Here is a 23,805-nt window from a genome sequence, read left to right as displayed (position 1 = left end):
TGCTCATAACCATTCAATGACACTGCAAACCTCCCTCATAGTTTCACAAGGGCTCCCAATAGCATCTGCTTTCACTCCCAGCTCTGGAGAGCCAAACCTTTTTAGCTAGAGACAAGTGGTTTTCATTTGCAAAGGCCAGCAATGAACCCCAAGGGCACAGTGCCTGGCAAAGAGCGTGTACACTCCCTCACAGCACAGGAGAGAAACCCCTTCCTCCCCTTCCTACTGCAGCACAGACCGGTCAATCTCAGTCTGCGTCGCCCACAGGTCTCGGTCCTTGTTTCCTATTCAGGGCTGCACAGGGGGATCATTCCAATTAGAGTTTCAGTTGGGTGCACAGGTTGCAACAGCCTGGGAGGAACTGTGGTGAGGAAACCCTTCTTTTGTAACCCTCCCCTCTTGCTACTATCCCAGACGTTCAGGGAGCAGATGCCTTAGCAGCGCTGTTTCCTCTCCCGTTCATTACACTGCTCAGCTTTAGGGGCCACCTCTCTCCCTCTCCACTGTCACACTGACTGATCCGTTGATCCCCTGCTACAGATCACGCTCTCTTAGGTGGCCAACTGGAGCCTGAGACCGTGGGTACGCTATGGATTTCTGCTGGAACAGCGAGGGCAGTCCCTGATGGACATAGCTGTCCCAGCAAAAACCCCGAGTGTAGACCCGTTATAAGCTGTGCTTTTACGGGTATAGCTTGTTTTGCTCGTGGAGGTGGTTTTGCTTGACTGGAGCAAAGCAGTATAGCTGGAGCCACACTAGAAGCACTTTGTAGGTATAGTCTATTGGTATTCTTATACCAGTAACACTTCGAGCGTAGACACCGCCCGAGTCTGCCAGCCTTCAGGAGTTTCAGCCAAGTATTTGCTTCATGTTGGGCTTAGATGATAGAGGGTTTCTCCCCCCTGAACTCCCATATGCTGGACTGGAATGATTGGTCAGACAGCTTTATTATTCCCTACTAGGGTGACCAGACAACAAGTGTGAAAAATCGGGACAGGAGGTGGGGGGTAATAGGAGCCTATCTAAGAAAAAGACCCCAAATCGGGACATCTGGTCACCCTACTCCCTACATAGAGTAGCAGAATCTATTGGTGTTTTGCTTTAGCAGCATCTGCAAGATGCCCAGAAGCCAGTGCAACATAATTGAATAATGAAGACATATAGGCGCAAAATGATTTTGGAAACGGTTTTCATCTTCGCTTTTAGGTGCCGTGTGATAGGCAATAAAGCTTGTGATTGCAAAAGCAAGATCTGATGTAGCACAGCTCACAGGAGGTGCAAGAAGCTGTGGCATAAAACACAGACACCCATTCTCTCTCCATGAGCGGACAGCACCTTTCACTGGGTTCTTGCAGATGTTAAGTAACAAAACTCACAGAAATCTCTTATCCCTGCAGGGGCAGAGAGGAGGACTTAAGAGTTTAGTTAGTCCTTGTATCAGCTTCACCTTCCTTTGGAAGGCTCAAGAAATACAATCCATCAAAAACGGTTTGAAAAGAAACACCCAATGAAATAGACATTCTTCAGTCACAGGCCAGCCACAACGCTGTGGTTTTATCATTTAAGACTCCTAAATTAGAAACATGGAAAGCAGCAGTTTAAATATGCGAGGGACAGGTTTTTTTAAACTCGAAAAGTTTGAGCTGGTCATTGCATTTATGCACAAGAGCCTGGTTCTGCAGTGCTCTTCGGAAACATGGCTCGGGCGGGGGACACAAGTACTTTAAATACAAAATTTGACCTACTTTAAAATTATGATCACAGTGGTCAATGCCCTCTAAACAGACCTGCACCTTACAGCTGACCCTGCTCAGGGTTGCAAGGGAAGGTGCACGAACCCTAGTCTGTATGCATGGAAGGGGCGAGGTCCTTGCTGGCCCTGAACTTAGGGATCAGTTGAATCCTGGGCATGTGATCTCTCCATCCAGCCCGGGGTTCATTCAGGCAGCCTTTGCCATTGCATCTGGGCTCCTCCCAAAAGTAAGAGCGTGACAATGATATCAGACACCATTATGAGAAAATATCTGATTTTACTGTATTTCTACCCGGAGATTGCACTGGTTACACACACTAATTGTCCTTCCCCCACTCCCAAAATCCAGTACCATGAATTTCACATGAACTTTCTGGGGCAGAATCCTGATATACTTTGTCCAGGCAAGTTAATCTTGTTTGATGAGAAAGGATTTACATGGGTATATGCACCATGCGAGGAATTAGCCCCTTTTGTTTGCTGTAAGACAGTCTTTGGACCCATCTACACTAGCAGACTTTGCAGCTGTAATTCACCAACAGCTGCATCGGTGGCAGCTGGAGTACAGGATACCCAAGTCCTGTCTACAAGGGTTACACGGAGGCAGCACAACTAAATCTACAGATTCCATTGGTGGTTACAGCTGTGAAGCTGCTAATACACACAGCCTCTGGCATTAATCTTCAGGACCCAGCTCAGGAGTCCTGACATGGCCCACAAACGACCGTTCCTGCCCAGTGACACTGCAGTGGACTATTGCTGAGGTATACCTGGTCTAGTTACATGCAGGTACTGCAGCATTCATATAGCTAGGATAGCATTCAATTGACTTATATCAGACTAACTTACACAGCACATTTAAAAAAAAAGACACATTTATTCAGCGTCATGATCAGTATTACAATTAGCAATCAACAGCATGGGTGCGGAAAAAAATAAAATAAATTCTACATAAAAACCCTTATTGGAATGCTTTGCACTTTCCACAGAACAGAAACTAAAATAACCTGTTATACAATTAGTCACAAATACAGTCCTTATCTTTGCAAAGGAGAGTTTGTCTAACACATGACTTCATGTAGCAGCTACACCCTGCCACAACTGTGTTTGGCTGAGTTCACAACTGTTGTAACCTGTCGCTTCCCTGTCCCTTCTCTGGCTCTCCTCTCCTGCTAAGCTTTGAATATGGATCTTCTGCTAGGGAAGATAAACCCTCCAACACGTTCACAGGTAGCTTGATCTCTGCCCTTCCTGATTCCTACCATGGATTTATGAGCTTCTTGATATTGTGCATCTCAGCTACCCTATTCAATTCCTCTGAACAATTTCCACCACCAAAGCTCAGATACCTAGTCAGACCCATGCAAACTACTCAAGAAAACCCAGGTCAAGAGACTGGTAGAGCACCCCAAAGAGAATGGCAATGGAATGATCTGCTATAATATACTGGCCAAGATTTTCCAGAGTAAGTATGAGTACACCTTCAAGGGCCTGTTTTGCAAAGACACCATTAGCACTTTCTGAAAATTAGACCCCCCCCCTTCCAGGCATCTCCAACTGGGATCCCAAAGTCACTTTTGAAATCTGGGCCACTTGGGTGTGCTCCAAACTAGAGTATGTTGCACCAAATAGTGGAATCCTCTGAAAGAGTGTTTTAAAGCGGCATTGAATACATCCAAGGTAAATGAGATGCCACAGTTGAGTGATCTGGGTATATTCACTGCTATGGGAGTCTTCAGAGAAAACTGAACAGATCAACAAAAGTCACTTTAAAAGGGATTTTCTCCTTTAAAAAGAACCCAATGCTAAAAGCAATTCTCAGTAAATGTAAGTAGCAGCTTGTCTTCCTACCTCTTGGCTTGGTTATCCTGCCGGCGGGCCCACAGCCTTTCCTCACTCTTATCTTGATCACTGGGCTGGAAATACACACAAAGTTGAAAAAATGATTTCAACATGAGTCCCACTCACTTCTCCTTTTAACACCCAGGGGGCTGCTAGGGAGGAGGCTGGGTCGAATGACTATGCAAAACTCTGCCCTGCCTGTTACTGTTTGACAAGTCATAAGGAAAAACCCAAGAAGGCTACAGCATAAAAACGGAAAGAAATTTCATCATGCAATCATAACATACCCTTCTCCTCCTCTTCAGATTCTCTGAGCTAATGCTGCTCTCCTTGGGCTCAAAATCCCAGTCATCGCATCACCTGACGAAGCCTCCCAGCATCAGTCTCTCCAGGAGTGTATGTTCAGTGCATTCTGCTAGCTGCCACTCCTTGCCTTGAATAGGATGCAAATCAAATTCCTTTCTCTTCCACAACGCATCCCCTCTCTGTGCTGCACTCTGTTAGCTACACACACAGTCAAGAGGAGTAGGAGGACCAAGATTATTGGTATCCTGCCTAGAAATATGAGAAAGCCTTCCATCCTGAGGGGTCCCCAAACTGCTTCAACTACAGCACTGCAGAAAAGCAGCCACCTCTGGGCTGGATGACAAGAAACTGCAAATGCACGGTATGGTTGCCCCACAGTTAGGGAATTTTAGACACCAGGGCAAACACCTACTCTTACAAGAAGTGCCGGGGACTTTTAATGCCAATGCAGGGCAGACAGGAGCTTTGTTTAAGCTCTCATCCTAAGGATACAGTACCACGCATTTTCACATATACAGGGAACCACAGTGCAGGGTGCATAGTTTTTACATTAAATGCTCCCAATCAAAAGACAACATGCGATCATGTCTCCGCCGAGCCACAGAGATGCTGGGTTCCTGAAGATATGGGGATGGTTTTTAGTGAACAAATTGTGTAACTAACAAGTTTCTCTCTTGGCCTTTTCCAATAATATTAATTTGGTTGTGCCATTTATGCTACCGTAGAGCAGCTGCACATGGGCACCTAGTATCGCACCGGACATGGACCTACTCCATAAGCTCTGTACCAGGGCTGATTCCAAGACCAGCTCAGAAATTCTTAGAGGTTATCACAATAACCATTTTGGCATGGCACAACATGCCAGGGAACAAGCTGTTCCAGCTTGGGCTGCATTACCTGGTAGGTCAGGACAGGACGTTCCACCACTAAGTGTCCTCCTCAGGACTGCGGGTTCCAGGGGCAAGGAAGGGGTAAAACCCTTCCACACTGATCATTATCCCAGCATTCCTCTGGAGAGCAGCGGGGTTGAGACAAGCCCAACACAGCCATGATTAAAGAATTAATGGAGAGCCCAGTGGTTTCAGACTCAGACCTTGGCTGATTTTTCCTTCCTCCTGCTAAATTCTCCAGTTACTGCCCTGGATAATTTAGCCATGGTTCTTTTTAATTAGATTTAACGAGCTTTCAGTGGCCTCTGGCTTATGGAGGACATTGTCCAATTTTTTAAAAAACTGATATTTTATTTGTTCAGTTTGCAATTCTCCTCAGAAGCTTAAAATAACATTTTCTCTCTACTAATTTAATCTTTAATACATGTGGCAATATTACTTTTTTCCCCTCCCTGATCATTTCCCATTAAGATGAATTCAACCTCAGTCTCCTTTGGTTATTCACTTCCATATATTTGCAGTAGCAGCATCCATAATAGCACAACTCAGGGAAACAGTCATTGTTTCACTGCTTTTGGAGGGACAGGAAAGGAGGCTTCAGAGTTCATAGGCCATTCCCTCACCAATTTCACACCGTTCTAGAGCCTTTAGACGCTAACACACATCAGCGTCCCCTTGAGACCAAGTCAGATGCTTCTGAGAAAGGCAATGTCAAGTGGTTTGAACTCACATCTGGGATCCAGACTCAGCATGTTGCCTGGGCAACCAGATATTTTATGTATTAATGTACCCAACATGCCTACTATATGTGCCCAAGCACCATACATGAGATTATTGAGCAGCTTCAATATTGAGAGACTCCCACCCACAAACTAAATACTCACCCCACAATCATCTCTTCCCCACACAGGTGAGAGCCTGAGAAAAGAAATGGGCCCTGAAGAGCGGCAGACTTGGGCCAGTGGAGGAAACACATTTCAGAGCCGAGAGCCCCGTACTGAGACCTTACGGGTGGGCGCCGTGGGTGACCACCCAGGGTGATGTGGTCAAGAGGCGAGGAGCAGGGCAGGCCTGGGGTGCAAAGCCATGGAAGGGAGCTCAGGTCAATGCGGGAGGGGTAGAGGCAGTGGGACTGGGGGCAATGGGTGGAGAGCCCAGGGAGGCAGCAGATGCTAGGAGTGATGGGGGGGGAGGCCAGGGCACCATTTCCCCTAAGGCCAGCCCTGTCAGCAGTCCCTGGATATACGGATCAAGACACAGAGGGTATGTCTACGCTGCAATAAAACGCCCATGGCTGGCTCGGGTCAGATAAGTTGGGCTTGCGTGGCTTGGGCTGTGGGGTTATAAAATTGCAGTGCAGACACCTAGACTCAGGCTGTCTAGGGGTCCCACAGTCCAGGCTCCCACCTGAGCCCAGACGTCTACACTGCCATTTTTAGCTCCGCAGCCCATGAGCCCGACTCAGCTGACTCAGGCTCTGAGACTTGGTGCCCCAGTTTTTTTATCGCAGTGTAGACATACCCTCAGCCAGCCAGCAGCCAGGCCCTACAGGGCTAACTGCACTGACCTACAGCAGAGAGTTGAAAGTTACCTTTGAACGGCGTAAAGGGAAGTTTTAGAAAGGTGGGGTTTTCCATACCAGATCATAGCCAGGAAAGGGCCAATACCTGTTGCTCCAGAGTAGCAATTCCTGCTGCTGCTTCAGTGAAAGCATCCTATTGCACAAGTGGTCAATTTCTCAATGCTACCCATGGAGATGGGGGTGGGTAGGGTGGAGTTCCTTCCTGACTCCCCTCCCCCAATGATCGGTTACACCCTAAAGCATGAGATTTGATCGCCCTGTTGGCTGGCATAAATGTACATTATTGCTCATACAATTATCCAGCCCTTTTTCACATCCACCTATTAGCAGCAGCAGCAGAAGTATTTAACCGTATGACCTGCCACAGCAGCAAACAGATAGCACCAGAGCAAGCGGGACTCTAATACCAACTCCGAGTTTAATCCCATGATCAGCCCAATGTAACATGACTGACTCACTCTAGTGAATGGAGCTGTGAGCACTGCCCAGCATGACAGCAACAGGAGTGTTGTTTGCCCCCCTCCAGGCCGTTCATAGGTCTATATGCTCCACTATTTGCACCCCCAACTTTAAAGGATATAATATAATCACATACAATGTTCTATATGCTGACACAATTTTTTGCCCCTGGACTGCAAGCAGGATGACAATTCACAAAGCCCCCGCCCCAAGGTTTCACATCCCCTCTTTTCCAAGCTCGTGTGCATCTAGCCATTTCAAACCCACCCCCAGCATATCAGCCTCCTTCCACAGATTCAATCCAAGCCTGGGAACTAGCCCTCAGTCGCAGTCAATTTTAACAAACACACCGACGGCCGCCCATTGTCTCAATCCCACACAGGTAGGTGCATGACACAAACCTTTTTCCAGCTGCTCTCTCTCAGGAAACTCAAACACGCAGCCAAACCAACCAAACCCATTTACCTGAGGGGATCAGGAGAGATTCATTCACAGGGACACTCCCTGCAACGCCTGCCACTTAAATATTTCAGGCTGAACTTTGCCCCTTGCTGTCCCCATTTGCATTTGCTATGAGAGCCTGCTTCCCAGGCTGTGACTGCCTATAGGTCAGACCACCTCGATCACCAGAGACATAATCAATTGCTTTTTTCCATTAGTTACTGATTATAGGAAGGCAGGCAGCAACCCTGCAGGCACTGGAAGGAAAACTACATGCAGGATATGAATGGGGTAGCTGGCTAGCCAGGCTTGTTCCACTGCAATCCCAGAAACAGAATTACATGACTCAGCTGCTCCGGCTGGAAGTAAATTAATGCAAAACACAGATTTTATTAGTAGGAGTTCTGCTCAGTAGGATAACAACAGTGCATTTGTTATGATCTCAGCAGGACTACGCGCATGCTGGGACTGGTCTGCCTTGCTTCCAGGGTTCCGCTTTCCGAACAAAAACAAACTGAGGGCCTGAACCAACTCCTGCGGGCATCTGTCAGAGTTGGAATGGAGCCTAAAGTAAAAGCATCCGCCCTTACCAGAACCATTCAAATAGCAAGTCAGAACAGAAGTTCAGCCAATTAGTTTCCCCATTCTCGATAACTGGAAGGTTCGTCTAGTCGGCTAACAAGTACTACGGGGATGGGCTCATTAGAGATACCACAGATTAGTTCCGATGTCCACAGAATTAGAACAAGAGCAGCAGGCAAAACGCAGCAGCAGAGTTGTAGAAAGTTGTATATTTCAAAGGTGTTGGGAGAGAATTAATCAACAGTACCCGGAATTTTTGTAGTAGCAGTTTTCATCAGAGGATTTCAAAGCATTTTAGAAACATTCATTAAGCTTCACTACACCCCAGTGAGGCAGGGAAAATATCCCCATATTAAAGATGGGGAAACAGAGGCAAGGAGATTAAGTGATTTACCCAATCTCAAATAGAGAATAAGCAATAGAGCCAGGTGAAGAACTCCTGACTCCAGGTCCTGTGCTCTAACCACTGATGCCTCTGTTATTGCTATCTTCCCATCAGCACTTACAGACTTCAGGATCTAATAAGCTCCTAAAATCTGTGGGGGTTTTTAAAAACCTTTTTATTGGTTCAGTAGGGACAAAAACACATAAAATAGAAGACTGTCCAAATGACACATTGCAATGGTATGATTTTAGGATCACATGATGTTGACTTAGCGCTGGTTTAGAACTAATTAAAGATCCAACATGCCAAAACTAGATCTGGAGACGTATTAATTTATGCCATTTCCTGCCCTCTGCTCCCACTTCCAAGCGGAGGCAGTGCATCCATGCCACTTACCTCTGCATCAGGTTCTTAACAGTAAGACGTAATGTCTCCCTAGAGCTTTTTATCTGCAGATACCAAAGCACTTTCCAAAGGAAAGACCATTACCCCCACTTTCCAGATGGGGTAACTGAAACACAGAGATGAAGTGTCTCGCTCAAGGTCATGCAATAGCTCAGTGGCAGAATCAGGAATAGAAAATCCAGGTCTCCTGACTCCCAGTTTAGAGATCTATCCACTAGGCCACCCTGTCTCCCGCAGGCAGCTGAAGGTGTTCTTCTTGTGCCAAAATACTCAACATGGCTTCTCAGTAGCTCAACAGGGTTTGTAGATTTGGTGGCCACTTGGGGGGAAGCGGGAGATTTAATCAGTCTGTTGAGTTAGCAGCCATTTTAGAGGAAAGGATTCTGACTATCACTGGGTCTGTACTGTGTTCTCTATTTGTTCTACTCCTAGTGTGTAGAGACAAGGCTCCATTTCTATGTTGATTTCACTGCTGAACCTGATGGATTCTGATTAAATCTGACCCCAGTTAAACCCAGACAGCTCCATTGAATTGAATATCCTGGTCCGAGCCTTGATCATCTCACGGCTCATCTATTGCATCCTCTACATCTTGGGCCTTCCTCACACTTGCTTCACAGCTCCCCAATCTATTCAAAACTGCTGCAAAAATCTTCTCAGCTATGACAGTGATCCACCCCCCTCCCCAAATCCTTTCACTCACACCCTATTGCCCCCTCAATCAGATTCACAACTATGCCAGGGCACGGTGAGTGGGAAGCATACTTGTTCTCCAACTTATTGCAAGAGGAACTGCAACGAAAAGGGTTAGAGACTGCTGATTTAGCCAACCGATTTCAATTCTTCAGATGGAAAACATTTGTCCGGTCCCAACTTGCTCCGTCCCCCTGGAGCGTATCCAGTTGTTAGCAGACATGACTCTCTACCTGCTTATCTCAGAACCTCCACTGGACTGGACTTGGGAGGAGACACCTTCCCCGCTCAGTTTTCAGATGTGAGTGCCTTTAGTGAGCTAGCAAAGAGCCCAAGGGAAGACACTCACTTTCAGCACCGGGTCCAGTTGTCAGCAGAGCCCCGTGTCCGTGTTTCTTCTCTGGGGCACATCCAGCAGAGGCAGGATTAATCGGGCTGTGAAGTCACACAGTACATACCACAGCTGCAGGGAAAGGCCCAGGGGGCAGGAGCACAGGCAGCACTGTACCCAACCATGAATTCCCTGGGATTTTCTGTGCTTGGGCAAAAGGAAATCACAGAAGGGCATAAAAGCCAAGTGTAGGATCCCTGCAGTACAAAGCACTCTGCTAGAGCCATGGGAAGTGTTTTAAGGCATCTCCAAGGCTACACTCCGGGAAGCTAGCAGAAACTATTGCTGGCTTTGAAATTAGACTCATAACAAATGTAATCCATAAAACAGGATTTACTGGGATCTTGCTGTGCTATAAGATTCCATTTCGTCTTGTCTTGCACCCCTCCCCATCTTCATCTCATTAGGGAAAAACCCAACAGCTAAGCAAGCCTCTGGTTCAAGTTATATAAATAACATAGCCTGGCAGGTTGCCAGAGGCTGAGTGTGCAGTAGCTAGAAACGTGGGTTTGGAAGATGGTCATGTCAGTGAGTGGGTGAATATCAGGTGTGTTCAAGGGGCTTGTTACAGCTCATGGAAGGAAGGAAGGAAGGAAGAGGAGTAGGGCTGAGGCTTCTGGTTTCCTGCTATGGATCAGACCCCTGAACGCCCTCAACTCCCACTCACTTCAGCGGGAACTGAAGGTGTTCACCATCTCACAGCATTTGGCCTTAAGTGAGCACACTGGTTCTTCAAGCTGGAGCTGACTGTAAGTCACTGCATCCTAGAGAACACGGGGTGAAAACGGTCATCCCAGGAATTCAGGGTCCCCAAAGCCTGAGGAGACCCTATGCTAATACTTCACTGGAATACTTTGTCACTCTACAGCACTTTCCATCCAAGGACCACAGAGCACTTTAATGAATGAATTTGGCCCAGGAAAGGCCAATAGCACCTAAACAACCTAGGGGAATGGGACGTAGGCTCCTAAATGACTCAGGCGCTGTGGAAAATGTTACCCATCATCTCCATTTTAGAAACAGGGAAGCTGAAGACAGATTAAGTGACTCACCCAAGGTCACACAGGAAATGTGTGGTAGAGCCAGGAATAGGATCCAGGTCTCCTGACCGCCAGCCCTTGTGCTTTAAATGCAAGACAATCCTTCCATCCCACTGCCTGTGGTGAGGCCAGCGTGACACACAAACGCACAGGCACAAAGAGCATCAAGCGAATTTATCTTTACTTCACAGTCTCAGCAAAACAAAACCTGCATTCAGAACTTTTTTAAACATTTATATATTAATTCAACTTCAAAATAAATACTTTTTTTAAAATACCCATTTCTTTACATCACTGCAATTTCAACAGCAAATCTAGAAAAGTCAGTGCACAGAGCAGCAATATGACCAGTCAGCTAGAAAGCTTTCAGGAGATCAAACTAAAAGAAAACAGGAGGTGGGCCTTGTCTTTCGTGCACGTTGCATGCAGTAAACTTCAGCAAGCTTCCTTAGCACATGATCTTTCAGCACACTTGCTTGGAAGAGCTGTGCACTGCTCTCCCAAAGGAAATCTACAAATCTGATTCATATGTAAGTCTGCAGGATTCTCCCACAGCTGGTTACTGATCAGTCCCACAGAGGTTCCAAGTACTACAGTGACTGCTACTGAAATCAATATAAAAAAAATGACATTATGGAACAAGCATGCTTGAATCTCTAACGGAGCTGAAAAGCCCATGTGAAAGCGTAAGATTAGTGTTATTTATAATTAAATTCATAGCTGGTCTGGGAGCACTAACCAACGGTCCAGTGATGAAAAAAAGGAATGTTCTTAAGCTGTGCTACATTGCTTTCTCCTGGATAACCGGCACCGAAGGGCTAGTTCCAAAAATTAAATCCAACTGCAAGTGAACACATTGTTCTACATACTTCTGCTTGGAGTGCCATTGCTATAGTGGTGGGAGGTGATTTACAACTGCTGCTAACTCGGAAAGACAGGACTGGCATGTGAACTTTCATCACGGAGCTCAAATCAGCTTGAGTACGCCAAACAAGCCAGGACGTTCAGGAATCAAATCTGTTCTGAAGTGTTGGAGGAGGGCCTCCTGTCAGCGACTAGAGAGACGCTGGCTTGGTAACTTGGCACTCCAGAGACCAGGAATCTCAGCACTTGTGTTTCCTTCTGTTGAAGGAAATCTAGGACACGCAGCCCTCTCGGGGTCAGATTCTGATCTCCCTCCTGGAAAAATGAGCAGTAACGAATCTGATGACATTACAATGAAGTTAAAAGCAACATGAGAGAAGAATCAGGCCCTCAGTCTTTCCAGAGTGCAACAAGACCGTCTTCAGTCTCACAAAGGGAATGAAACATAGAACAGAGTCATCAGTCTGCGACTCTTTCCCACATGCTCCTGGTTATACTAGCAGAAGAGGATGCATCTGGGAACCATTTTGCAGGGGTGGGTGGAAGCATCAGGAAAGCAGAGTATGATGATGTTTCAGCTCCACCCAGTCAGGGGAAAAATGCTCTCCCATCCAAGTCAGAACGACACACACAATTCCCAAATTCTTCCAGGGTGGAGTTTACACAACTATTTCCACACCCACCTCAACTGAACAGTCTAAGACGCATCACTGGTCAGTAAGACGCGTCACTGGTCAGAAAGTGCAGCTTGCGTTATTGGAAAGAAAAAAAACCCAAGGTGCATTAATGACTAGAAAAGGAATAGCCAGGATTACTGATCTAAGACCCATATCTTACTGGGAAAGAGACAGCAGGACATTCTAATGCCCCAATAGACCCAAGGTATAGGTAGGTGCCACTACACAGCCTTGTAAGGAGAGTCAAACATTTCCTCAAAAGATCAAATTTGACTGCACCAAGATAGGACGCAACAGTGCACTTTGTGGGGGTACAGCAATATTTCAGGTGTCCCTGGTGAGGGAAGTTTCCTAAACACTGGACAGAAGTGCAATAGGTATCAGTTTCCTTCCGAAGCCCAGAGCTGCCTCCGCAGCTTCCCCCATGCAATTATGGAGCAGATGAAAGCTAGATGAGATGCGCCAGGCTGAAGGGAATTCTCTAGAGTTAAGACAAGTCTTGTTTCAGTGTTAGGGATCTGTTAGCTTTAAAATTGGAACAGTCACCTCATTCAAAGGAGGACTATATTAAGTGTACTGGTGGAGAAGGGATGCAAGAGAAACTGTCACGGATATTCTAGCTATCACTGGGCACAGGGAAAGCAGGAATTTGACAGCAGGGAGTAACAAACCTTCAGGGTTGTAAGTGATAGTCCAGAACATTTTAAATCTCTTCCTTCACTCTGTGTGTGTGTGTGTCTGTGTGTGTGTCTGTGTGTGTCTGTGTGTGTGTACCTGCCTCGAGGGAAGACTATGACTCCTTAAAGCTGTACACCCCACCCCAAGATTCACCTAGATGGAAAATAAGGAAGCAATGCATCATGGAGAGGTTCCTTTTCAGCTTATTGGGTCTTCTTGTCCTCTGGTGGGAAGTAAGGAGGAGGGGGAGGCTGGTCCTAAAATAGAAGAGGGGAAAAATATGTAAGGAACATAAATCCACAGCTAGGAAATCAATTAGTTCAAACAAACCCTGTTTCTCCAACAGGAACAATGGCTGTTAACACAATCAATATTGCTGCTTTTAACCCTCTACTATCCGTACATGATCACTATCCAGATTATGAACATTTAATCTAATTTCCTGGGACATTTACTATTCCCTCTAGAGTGACTCTGCCCCCCTTTACACAGTCAACATACAGTTGTTTATTACATATAGAACAATGCGTGAAACTTACTGTGGGCATGTAGACATTATGAGGGTTGACTGGACTGTAATAAGTACTGGCGGCAGCTTCTGCAGCCTTCGCTTCAGCTATTGCAAGCAAACACAGGTCAAAGATTAGGTGACATTGCAGGGAAGATTAGGTGACATTGCAGCCCAGCATGTTTCTGCCTACCAGGTATTAGACCAACCCTCAGTTCTGTACCCACCTGATCTACAAAGTGGCAACAACAACACAAAGCTACATAGTTAGTGGGACCCCTTCAAACGGCAGAGGGTGAGGAATCAAGTCCCTATAGTATTGCCCAGTAAGAAACCAGGGAGATCAGCAGGTCCTGTGGGACTCAGCACTGAAGGTGCTATAATATCCTGCCACATCAACTTGCAGTTGCCATCGGGGTTTTGGTCTGTCCATGGAACAAATGCTAACAGCTGCTTTTGAAGACCAGCCGATCACAGGCAATGCTCCCCGAAGGCAATGATCCAAAGACTTTTTGCAATAGAAAAATGAGGCTTTAATAGCAGCTGTGGGGAACTCACTCCTTAGGAAAGGCTAATCCACAAGAGCAGCCTGGATCGTGGGGCTGCCCCTGACTCTGAAGTCTTGCGTTCAGCCCCATGGACCCACCACCTTTTGCAAGTGCCAGTCCTGAGCTGAACAGCTATGGATTCAGATTCAAGAGGTGTGCTAAACCTGCTCCTTCCCCCACCCCCAATTCCTTTGAAGACCAGAGATCCAGCAGTATTAAAAATCTCACTTATTTAGCATTTGCTTCATGTGATTTTAGTGTTTGTTCTGCATGATTGTAGCGATTTCACATGCAAGAACTTGAGAAAATGTCCCAAATCACTCTGAGAAACCTCATTTAATTGAAACTACAAATCTGAGTTTTGTGACCAACTTCAGACCCATTTCTATTATATGCCTCCCATCCAATGTCATCGATTAGGGAAGTATGGGCAGGTCAGACGAAAGCTGGGCAGCTAAGATTAACAAGGTTTGATCTGCTTAGTCCTCTGGCTTTCTGATGGGATGCTGCAGACAATGGTAGAGCTGTGCCAAACAAATGCTGCTTAACTCTATGGATTTCTACCATGCTTCACTCATTGTTCCATTTCACTGAATGACAGTCAGACTGATTCCTATTGACCTGCTGCCGCTGAAAGCTCTTCTTTATAAGAGCATTTCTATTCTGAAAAGCGTTCTGTTCTCACCGAGACCTTCTTACTCATCAAATCTACTCCTACATATATCAGAGTCAGATCTGCTGACTAATACAAGCTTTTACACTGCTGTTTTGTTTTGTTTTTTTACTCCTGGTAGCCCTGCAGAATGATCATCACTACTGGAAAACAAAATGGATTCGCTTCTGGCTCACACAGAAACAGAATTGATCCAACTGCAGAATATTTGTTGATGAACTTGTTGGAAAGACCCCAGTTTGGCCGTCAGACTGAACTGAGTTTGCAAGACTGGCAGTTAGGGGAAAAATATGTTTTAACTTGTAAATGGAGCAGGTTGTTTCTGAAAGCACCAAGAGATGATGTACATGAAACCTTGATTATGCCAATTTTAAATGTTACTTTTCAGAGGAGAATCACATTTTAATGCTTTTGCTCATATTCATTATGCTTTATAGACAACTATTTGCTGCATATTTCTACATGGCCATCGTAGAGAGAAGAGAAATGATACTGGAATGTAGTAGATCAACTCGTTCTCAGTGACTGATGTTACTAACATTGCAGAGGTCTGATCTAATCCACTGGACACACTTCTCACCTGCAGGAGTGGAAGGAAGGTCTGGGCCACTGACTGGAGGCTCCATGGGCCCAGGGTAAGGAGGTGGTGGAGGTTGCATGTAACCCATGGCTCCATCCATCATGGGGGGACCAGGGTAAAACTCTGCTTGGAAAGAAAGAAAATGAAAATATTGTAGGAACAGCTCCTTTGGGTCAGCCATGGACCATATACAGCCAAAACAAGTCTGAAAACTAAATACAATTAAATAAGCTCAGGTACTTAAATTGCATAAGGCGCTGAACCAAACCTGAAAACAAGCCAGACGTTACCTCCAAACATACATCCATCCACCTTCCCCTCTTCCTTAACCTGCTTTTAATTTGGTCACTGGAAAGATTTCCTTATTCAGTTCGCAGACTCACCAGGAGGTGGTGGTGGGTAGGGGTATCCTGGCGGAGGGGGACCGTACACCCCATTGGCTGCAGGTGGCGCAAAGGCGTAAGCTCCATTCGGCATGTAGGAATAACCATAGGCTCCATTGGGAGCTTCCCCTCTAGAGGCTGTGAAAACAAAAGCAAGTTGATTCTATCAGATCCACAAGGACTGAATCAAGGTCAGGACAGATCCGACCTCTTCACAGCAGTAAATCAGACAAACTCGGAGACGAGTGCAATAGGCTAAGCAGATCTACAGCTGACCAGATGAGTAAAATTAATGTTTTAAAAAAAAAAAAAAGCAAGTGAAATCCAGTTACTGGCTGAAATTCAAAAATATTTTAATCCATCCTGCCATACCTTATTGTAAGAAGGACACATGCACCTTATGCTTGTAACAAGCCCACACAAAAGAGTCAGCTCCCTCTCTACCATTACCGGATTTAGCCTTGTTGTTAAAACTGAAACTTCAGTACCTTGAGATGCCACTTGCAGCATACGCTGTCCAAACTCAATAGCGCCCCCAGCTGAAAAAGTCATTTTGAACGTTACAGATCCTTCCCAGCCACCTGCAGAGGAGAAAAATCAGTTGAAAGAGGAGAATCTTTTTCAATGTTATTTAGTCTCCCTGCTATGAGGCAACTGTTGTGGTCTATCTGTATAGATCCCTCACATGCAACACTAAAGTACTTTAGCTTTGTCCCAAATACCTTAAAAGCCTGCAGGTAAAAGGATAGGATCATCATAATTATGCTCTGATTAGAAAAATACACGTTGGCCATGGGTGTTTCAGGTCAAGGGGTACCTGAAGCTGGAGCATCAATCAGAGGTTGCTGAAGTTGTGTGCCTATTGTCATAGTCTGTCAGTGGTTGGCAATGACACCAGCAGCATGAGATTTGCTCTGGCTCGGTACAGGATTAGAGCAGAAAACAGGGATTGTGTTAATCCAGTTCGCTAAAAAGCCTTTACAGCTAGTCAATCATTAGCTATAAATTAGACAGGGGTGTCGAGTACCCAATGAAGCAAAGAGCATAAATAGTATGAAAGATGTTCTAGGATAGGATAAAAAAATATGAGTGACATCCCAGGTTTCAGGCTTAAATAAACAAGAACAGCCCAAACGTCCCAGCACCACACCAGAAATGAATCAGTGTCAGTGTCAGAACAGGAAAATTAAATTACTTTGTGAACTAAACCCGAGATGCTTGTGTGTGTTATAGCGACATTCCTATTAAAGGGGAACTCCTCTGGGAAAGGCTCACACAATTTTAGGCAAATCCTTTTGCCTTTTACATGGTTTTTAGAGTTTGTTCTCACTGTGTGCACCCCCTCACAGGCTGATTTGTCCTATTTGATCCTGCACAGAAGCTATAATGCTGATTTCCAGGATCACAGACTGTGGTGTCCTAAGCACGGGATTATGACTTCAGTGCCAGAGTAAGCAAAAGAAATCAAGCTGGGGATGAGAGAGAGGTTATCAAATTACAGGTTTCCAGTAACAGTGAAAGGAGGAACACAAGAAGTACTGGGTAAATACGTATTTGTACAAGTCTTTCCCCCCTCTCTCCAGGTTCACTCGAGTATGTAAGTTCCCCTTTAAAACCAGCCTCCCCAATTTCAAGACTGCTTCTTCCCTTTCAAGCCTGAAATAGAACATGTAATGCCCATTTATTCAGTTCCTGTTAAAATAAAGTGACATGAGATGGTTTTTACCACTAAGGTGTCTTGTGGCAATAACACAACCTTTCCTTGAGCTACACAAGAGATTTGTGATGGACAACTGTTTCTGGTTACTTGTCTGAAAGTGAACGTGGATTTAGGAAGAAGCAGAGAAGTTTAGCAAAGAATCATCTGGACAGGGATTGAACGGGTTATCTCAACAGGCCATAGCTTATCGACATCCCTTAGAATTTTGTTGGCATGACCTTCTCTCTGTTATGAGCCACTTAAGGATGTTTCGTCAATGAGATCATTTGGCCAATTGAACTTTAACATTCGGAACAGAGAGCGGAAATTAGATCAGTTTCTGGAACAGACCAATTCACTGTAACTGGACAGGGAGAAAGGGAAGGGAGAGACTTTTTTGTTACAGTTTTTAAAGAAATACATTTTAATAGTATTGAATACTAAGCCATTTGGATAACACCCAGTTTAGCTCAATGCCTAAACTTGATATTTCTCTGAATCTGACGCTATGTAACTATCCTAGCATTACTGTAACCAAAAATTACATACCTCCTGTCTCTGCTTTCACTGTCCCCTTGATATAATTTGCTCCAAAGACAGGCTGTTTAATCTCACAATCTTTTATCAAATAAAAGGGCATCATGAAAGACTGCATAGGATCCTTTCCTTTGGACACAAAGATAACCTGCAGGGGAAAGGAGCAGACTCATAGTAAGCGACATCTGAAACAAGCATGAAGCATAGAGACAATTTGCTGTGAGAAAATGGAGCTCAATGTGCTGAAACTGCTTCCCACGCCTGGAGCTTTAAATCAGCCCTGCAGGTCATAAGATCTCCAGAACAGCAGCAAGATGCCTGAAAGCTGAGGCTATGAGGCAATAATGTGAAGTGCCTTCTAGAAGCATACACTAGCTATGATCTCTCTCCTCCTGATTTCTAGTCAGCTTGCTGCTCTCCAGATGGTTATGATTATTAGTTTAACTGATGCATTAAGCATTTGCTTTTCAGCTCCTGAGGATCCTTGGCAGGCTACATAGCTGCTTGCAGGAACTAATCAGTATTTATGTCTTTTGACAAAGGATTTACAATGCATTCAGAATGCTGCTGAGGTCCAAAGATCATCCATTTTCAAAGGCTACTAGATAACCATACTTTCAGGAACCAGGAAGGTTTCTCTGTCACTCTCTATTTAAAGTGTCTGATCCTATTATGAAAACTACTTACTCTAAATGGAGTCAAGAAGACACTTCCTTTCTTGGTCCCTTTGAAGGCATCTGGCATGTTTTCCATATCACTGAATGCAATTTCTATGTGGTCATAGGTCATCAAAATGCTACAAACAAGCAAAGGAAAGAAGAGGCCCATTATTAGGACTTGATCCAGAGGAGCAGTTTGTATAAATTTGACGGCCTGTATCAGGGGTGGGCAAACTACGGCCTGGGAACCACATCCGGCCCTCCAGACGTTTTAATCTGTCCCTCGAGTTCCCGCCGGGGAGTGGGATCCGGGACTTATCCCACTCCGCGCAGCTCCCGGAAGTAGTGGCATGTTCCCCCCTCCAACTTCTACGCGTAGGGGCAGCCAGGGGCTCCACATACTGCCCCCGCAGCTCCCAGATTTAGCTATTTTGATTTAGAAACTGGTAAGTTAAATCAGTGCAACTCCTAGAGTGGATGCAGTTATACATCCTTTATACAGGTATAACTGTGTCCATGATAGCAGGGGGTTACCTGGATTAAACTATACTGGTGTGAGATCCCACTCCTAATTGAAGTAGTGAAATCGATGTGTAGAACAGGCCTCAGCAGAAAAATTGTACAAAAACTTGAGTGTTGGACAGGCCCCAGAGGACAGGAGCCATGAAGAGTGAACTATCCTGCTGTGGCAGAACAGGGTGCTCTCTATGTTAATGAGGGACAACATCCACTAACAAAATAACAAAAGCAGAAGGAAAGAGCAACTTTCTAAGGGCAGGAGATTGTTGAATGGCAGAGAGGGATACACAGATCTAATTCCCACTAGAGTCTGAGTTCTCACAGTTTGACCAGGTGGAAAAGGGGGGGGGGGGGGGGAGAAGAGATGGATGCTGCCTGGGGTCCATGCCATTGGCACTAGATGATCTACCCAGGAAAGAGCATAGCTCCCAGCAGCACCAGCACAAGCTCTGGACAGGCAAATCTGCCCAGCCAGCGCCAGCAGCACAGTATGATGGGAAGGAGCAGGCTCTGCGAAGGGGCGCAGGCTCTGCAAGGCAAGGAGCGAGAGTGGAGCTGGGGCTCACCGGCGTCACCTCCATTCCTGGTGCTGCCCAAAGGTCACCATGGCAGCCCGTGAGCTCCCAAAGGAGGGTGGCCACCTCTGCGGCACAAGGAACGGGGCAAGAGGGATGAGCCTGAGCCCCTAATCCTGGGCAGCTGGCAGCGCGCACTGAGCCCCGGGCAGCTATCTCCAGGCAGGGCCGATCGCGGGAAATGGCGGACAGGTGACACCCGTAGGGCCCGTGGCAGCGGGTTAGCGGGGGCCAGGGTGCCATGGCGCGGGGGGGGGGGGGGCGATGGAGCTGCCAGGGGGAGGGGGGATGCCAGCAGTGTGGGGGGGAGGGGCTGGTGAGCCACGCGGCGCTTGCTCCCAGGGTGGGGGCCCTGGTCTCACCCAGCCACGCGGGGGGAGGGGGGGAACCACGTGACCCAAACCCCACCCCCTTCGAGCTGCTCACTGGTAACGGCCCCCCAGGAAAAAAAGGGGGGGCTCTCACCTCTCGCTGTTATTGACAATCACGCCGCCGCCCTCCGAGTGGTTCCTGTTCAGCGCCATGGCCTCCGCGGCACACTCCCGGGCCTCCCGCTGCGGCCGGACACGGGCCAAGGGATGAGACACTGCGCCTGCGCACCGAGAGAGCACTGGAGTGGGATGTGCGCGGAGACCGAATCGCCCAGCATGCAAAGCGGCACGGCACGAAGGCGGGAGCGTGGCATGCTGGGACGTTTAGTTCCCAGGGGTCCCTTAGAGATGGAGTGTTGCATGCTGGGATCTGTAGTTCCCATGAGCCTCTTAGCGGTAGAGTGATGCATGTTGGGATATGTAGTTCCCATGGGCCTCTTAGAGGTAGAGTGTTGCATGCTGGGATATGTACGGGTCTCTCAAAGATGGGCTGTTGCATGTAGTCTCCATGGTCTGCTCCAAGGGACATGGAGCATGGCATGCTGCTCTGTAGCAGGTGGCATTAGGTCGGCCTTCTGCTTCCCCATCTGCACAGTGGGCCTGCTACATGCTCCAAGGCTGTCGATGGGGTGGGGCTGCATGGGGTCTTGCACTCATAGGGGGAAGGTGCTTTTCAGTGGTATGGGCCTGTCAGAGTGCCCTGTAGTTTGTAGGAGTCCTGTCCAAATGGGCTGGGATCCCCCTCCTCTGGCAGGCCTATGACCCCATATCTCACACCCATCGCTCATTGGCCCCAAAACATCTCAGGTCATGGACCCACAAAAAGTCAACACATTGCCCCATCACATTGCACAGAAGGACCCCACATGGAGGAGTCAGCGTCTTGTGATGCGCCGACATCACCCTGCAGACTGGTGCAAACAACTCTCTGGCCACAAACATCTCCATCATGACACCATGCTTGTCCCTTAAAATATTATTAAAGCTAATGTTAAATATATATATATATATATATACAGATTAAGAAAAGAGTGTCTGTACATCTGGGTATAGTGCTTAGATTATCCACAAATACAAAGTTTGTTTTAAAAGTCATAAGATACATATCGTACATAATCAGCAATAACCAAAATTTAGGTGAATAAATTTAACAATACACTTTAGAAATTAGCATCCAAATATTCAGGTACATCTAATTAAATCAATGCCTGACCCTGGGTGTACAGGACTCCACAAGGCTGCACCAACACAACGCTGAGATAGTCGAATTTGCATCACGTTGGGAGCATTGCAGCTCGAAAAGTCCTGTAGGGAGCTATGGTCCTAGACTAGGGTGACCAGACAGCAAACGTGAAAAATCGGGACAGGGGATGGGGGATAATAGGAGCCTGTATAAGAAAAAGACCCCAAAATCGGGACTGTCCCTATAAAATCAGGACATCTGGTCACCCTATCCTAGACTTAAATAAATGGTTACTACTTTTACTAAAAACAAGCGTCACCAACGAAGAAGGAAGTGGGAGGAGAGAAAACAGCCAGTGAACAGCTCAGAAATAGTATTAAATATAAAGGAGAAGTTAATTGCTTGGTAGGGTTGGATTCGATCTGTTTTGTGGGTCTTGCTCTTTTGCCTGCTGCTCGCCCCAGCAACAAGTAAGTTCCTCCACTCAGAGCAGTGGAGGAACAAATAGAATTGCTGGCGCATAACATATCTTTTAAATGAACAAGAAATTAATTTCCAAATTCCTCTTTCAGATGCTCAGCCTCAGTGTGCTTGAGAGACTGTTTTGTGGAACTAAGGAGCAGAGGACTGGTTAGAGCTGGGCAGGGCCGGCTCCAGGCACCAGACGAGAAAGCACGTGCCTGGGGCAGCACATTGTAAGGGGCGGCATTCTGGCCAATTTTGGGGCAGCCAGCCCAGCCCTGCAGGGGCACGAACTAGCGATCCCCGCCGCTCACTGTGCCGCTGGGCTCCCCGGGACGCGCCACTCCCTGCCGCCTGCACCGGCCTCTGCCTCCCGCGCCGCTCTGAGCCCGTCCCAGCCGAGCCGCCTTTAAAGAAGCAGCTGAGCCAGCACCTCTTGCAGCCCCCGGGGGTTTTTTAAATTAAAATTTAATTTTAAGTGAAGCTTCTTAAACATTTTAAAAACCCTTATTTACTTTACATATAACAATAGTTGAGTTATATATTATAGATTTATAGAAAGAGACCTTCTAAAAACGTTAAAATGTATTACTGGCACGCAAAACCTTAAATTAGAGTGAATAAATGAAGACTCGGCACACCACTTCTGAAAGGTTGCAGACCCGTTTTAAACCATCACTGGCCTCAACAGAGAACTGAGCTAAAAAGGCAGTTCAGATTTTCTCTTTTCTATTAAACCCCATTGGGTCTATATTTTTCTATACTATAGTAGTAGGTATAATCCAAAGATTTATTCTCATCTTTTTGGGGACAGTTCTTAAGAGTGTTTGGAAACATAAATATCTTCTGCTAACATTTGCTTCTGACCAGATTTGGAGCTCCCTTGAACTGGCAAGAAACGGTTCACTTGGACACAGAACTCTTCCTTGCTTAAAATGATTTGCGGTGTTGCTTGTGCCCTGCTGAGCAACTGCACTTCACGGGTGAGCGTTTAGGGTTGTAAAATGCTTTGGCACGATGTGAGTTACAAGTTATTTTTGAACCAATGTATTTTGCTGTGGTTCACGCCATGGTTTTTCTAAGGAAATTTCCTAGCTGGCTCAGTAGTGGCAAAAACACTCATATTTTCTGGGCTCACATCCAGTTTACAATCCCATAAGTGAGAACTGTTTGTACATCACAGTGCAAAACCACCAGTGATATTTGGTGTTGTTGGCAGGATCTACCAGAGAGCAGCGCAGGGCTGAGATAAAATGGAGACAGAGCTATTTCTGATTCCTAGTTGGTGCCTGGATCAGAATTCAGATTACTGGTGGAGCAGGCTGAGAAAGCTCCTGTTTGCACTATGGATAAAATGGTGGTCAGTCCCTCTTGCTGCAAGATGATTGCTGATAACCATCATCACTTGGAAACAAATCTCCATTGTCTTATCCAGCATTAAAAAAACACTGAACAATCAATGACAAGATGGCCAGATAATTCAGTCGTTTTGTTTTGTAAGGAAAGACAATCCAGTATGATGTTTATACACTGTTTAATGGTAGTTAACATTCTTTAATAGCATTATATTATTGTTACAGTTTCCTCACACACTTTAATACAGTAATTGTATACCTAAAAAAATCCTAAGTAAAAAGATGATCACTATGTGAGGCGAAAATTGCTCAAGAAAAAACAGACACTCGAAATTGCACAATGCTGTTTAAACAGCGGCTTATTGGATTTATCCTGTTGCTTATGGAAAAGCAGAGGATAGATCCAGGGTTGGTTCAGTGTGAATTTCCTGATCATTCCAGTTTACACCCCATGCATGTTAGGAACATAGGGATTTCAATCCTGGATCAGGTCAGTGGTCCATCTAATTCAGTACCCTGTCTCCAAATACTATCAGATGCACCAGAGGAATCTCGAAGAAGGAAGTTATTGAATAAACTGCTGACAGTTGGTTTGTGCCCTGAAGCATGAGAGTTTATCTTACTTCCAAATGGACTGAAAGAATAGGCAGGGGATATCATTTATAGCAGGTTCTCTGTAAAAATCCTGTTGTTTCATTTCATGGACATACAATTACTTCTGGGGCCTAGTGGATAGGGTTAGGGTTAGGGCAGGGCACTGGTTTC

The 23,805-nt window shown here is 46.1% G+C and overlaps 1 protein-coding gene across 2 annotated transcripts; it reads right to left on the bottom strand.

The window, feature by feature from the left end:
- Positions 1 to 10,932: 10,932 nt before the first annotated feature.
- Positions 10,933 to 20,335, bottom strand: WBP2 (WW domain binding protein 2). 2 transcript variants are annotated; one of them, XM_065415587.1, is made up of 8 exons: positions 20,135 to 20,335; positions 18,604 to 18,712; positions 17,929 to 18,064; positions 16,169 to 16,261; positions 15,681 to 15,818; positions 15,298 to 15,420; positions 13,528 to 13,604; positions 10,933 to 13,245 (listed from the first exon to the last, which is right to left on the bottom strand). In XM_065415587.1, the coding sequence occupies exons 1-8, from the start codon at positions 20,191 to 20,193 to the stop codon at positions 13,192 to 13,194; spliced, it is 789 nt and encodes a 262-aa protein (XP_065271659.1). In that variant the 5' UTR covers positions 20,194 to 20,335; the 3' UTR covers positions 10,933 to 13,191. The 2 variants fall into 2 exon arrangements, with proteins under 2 accessions (XP_065271659.1, XP_065271660.1); XM_065415588.1 differs by having other exon boundaries at positions 13,543 to 13,604.
- Positions 20,336 to 23,805: the final 3,470 nt, after the last annotated feature.

This window comes from Emys orbicularis, chromosome 13 (assembly GCF_028017835.1).
Source record: "Emys orbicularis isolate rEmyOrb1 chromosome 13, rEmyOrb1.hap1, whole genome shotgun sequence".
Lineage (NCBI taxonomy): Eukaryota > Metazoa > Chordata > Testudines > Emydidae > Emys > Emys orbicularis.
The sequence above is the reverse complement of the archived record's forward strand: the minus strand, read 5'-3'. Positions and strand labels throughout refer to the sequence as shown.

Coding starts and splice junctions, on each gene's coding strand:
- WBP2 (XM_065415587.1), bottom strand. CDS start 20,193: ATGGCGCTGAACAGGAACCACTCGGAGGGCGGCGGCGTGATTGTCAAT. Junction 18,713..20,134: donor ATTGTCAATAACAGCGAGAG/GTGAGAGCCCCC, acceptor GCTTGTTTGTAG/CATTTTGATGACCTATGACC. Junction 13,605..15,297: donor CCTTCCTTCCACTCCTGCAG/GTGAGAAGTGTG, acceptor TGCTTGCAATAG/CTGAAGCGAAGGCTGCAGAA.